The 1,061-nt window shown below is 47.4% G+C and overlaps 1 protein-coding gene across 1 annotated transcript in view; it reads left to right on the top strand.

Annotated features, from left to right (window-relative positions):
• Window positions 1-738: 738 nt before the first annotated feature.
• The window catches only part of ETH_00041660 (uncharacterized protein), a gene marked incomplete at both ends in the record, with an annotated part of 2,939 nt that continues 2,616 nt past the window's right edge, over window positions 739-1,061 (top strand). Inside the window, one exon of the mRNA XM_013375653.1 lies at window positions 739-1,061. Coding sequence (XP_013231107.1) covers window positions 739-1,061 — 323 coding nt within the window.

Below are 1,061 nucleotides of genomic sequence, written 5' to 3'. Positions count from 1 at the left end.
TGCTGCTGCTGCTGTTGCTGTTGTTGCTGCTTCTGCTGCTGCTGCTGCTACTGCCGCTGCTGCAGTCCAAAACAGCAGCACTTTACGTCTCCGTGCAGCTGTTGCGCTTACTGCTGTTGGTGCTGCTGCAGATTGACGCTGCAGCCATGCATGCCACTTTTGCTGCTTCTTCTTCTGCTGCTGCTGCTGCTGCTGCTGCTGCTGCTGCTTGTTCCGTTTCTCTATGCTTCCGTGGCTGTGCTGCCTGCCCCCGATCCATCGCCTCTTTTGTCTCTTTTTTGTTCTTTTTTGTTTTTCTCATTTTGCTTCTTTTTGTTTCCTTTTAATTCTTTTTTGTTTCTTTTTATTTTTTTTTTATCTCTTTTTTATGTTTTTTTTGTTTTCTCTTTTTCTTTTTTTGTTTCCTTTTTTTTGTCTGCTGCATTTGTCTTTTTGCTGCATAATTTGTCTCATTTTGTTTCCTTTTTGCTGCTGCATTTGTCTCCTATTTTAATTTTTTTGCTGCAGCATTTGTCTAATTTTATTTTTTTTTGCTGCAGCATTTATCTCCTTTTCTCCTTTTTGCTTCCTTTCTTTTCCTTTTTGCTGCTTCCCCTGCTGCTCTTTTGTTTCCTTGAATTTCATTTGCTGCTGCTTCTCAATTCTTTGTGTCTTTTGTTTAATTCATCATTTTGAATTCATTTTTGAGGCCTTTCGTCTCCCTTTGCTGCTGCTGCTGCTGCTGCTGCTGCTGCGCAGGTGCTGCTGAGCCCCCGCCTGGCGTTCCTGGGCTCTTTTGCTACTGCTGTTGTGAAAAAATTTTTTTCTTTGTGGGACACAAATCGGCTGCTGCCTTTAGAGCTGCTTTTCAGCAAACAGAGGGGCCCCCCGCTGCAGGTTTGCTGCAGGGCATTGCCTGTGGCAGCAGGAGCGGACGCAGCAGACGGGGCCCCCCCAGCAGCAGCAGCAGCAGCAGAAGCAGCAGCAGCAGCAGCAGAGGAGGACGCAGCCATCACGCAGCAGGACTTCTGGTGTGCGGCTTCGCAGCCCGCGCTGCGGTCTCTCTGCAGCAACTACAGGCG

This window comes from Eimeria tenella, genomic scaffold (genome assembly GCF_000499545.2).
Source record: "Eimeria tenella Houghton genomic scaffold, Eth_scaff2941, whole genome shotgun sequence".
Lineage (NCBI taxonomy): Eukaryota > Apicomplexa > Conoidasida > Eucoccidiorida > Eimeriidae > Eimeria > Eimeria tenella.
Note: the sequence above shows the minus strand (reverse complement) of the source record. Positions and strands in the feature narration are given on the sequence as shown.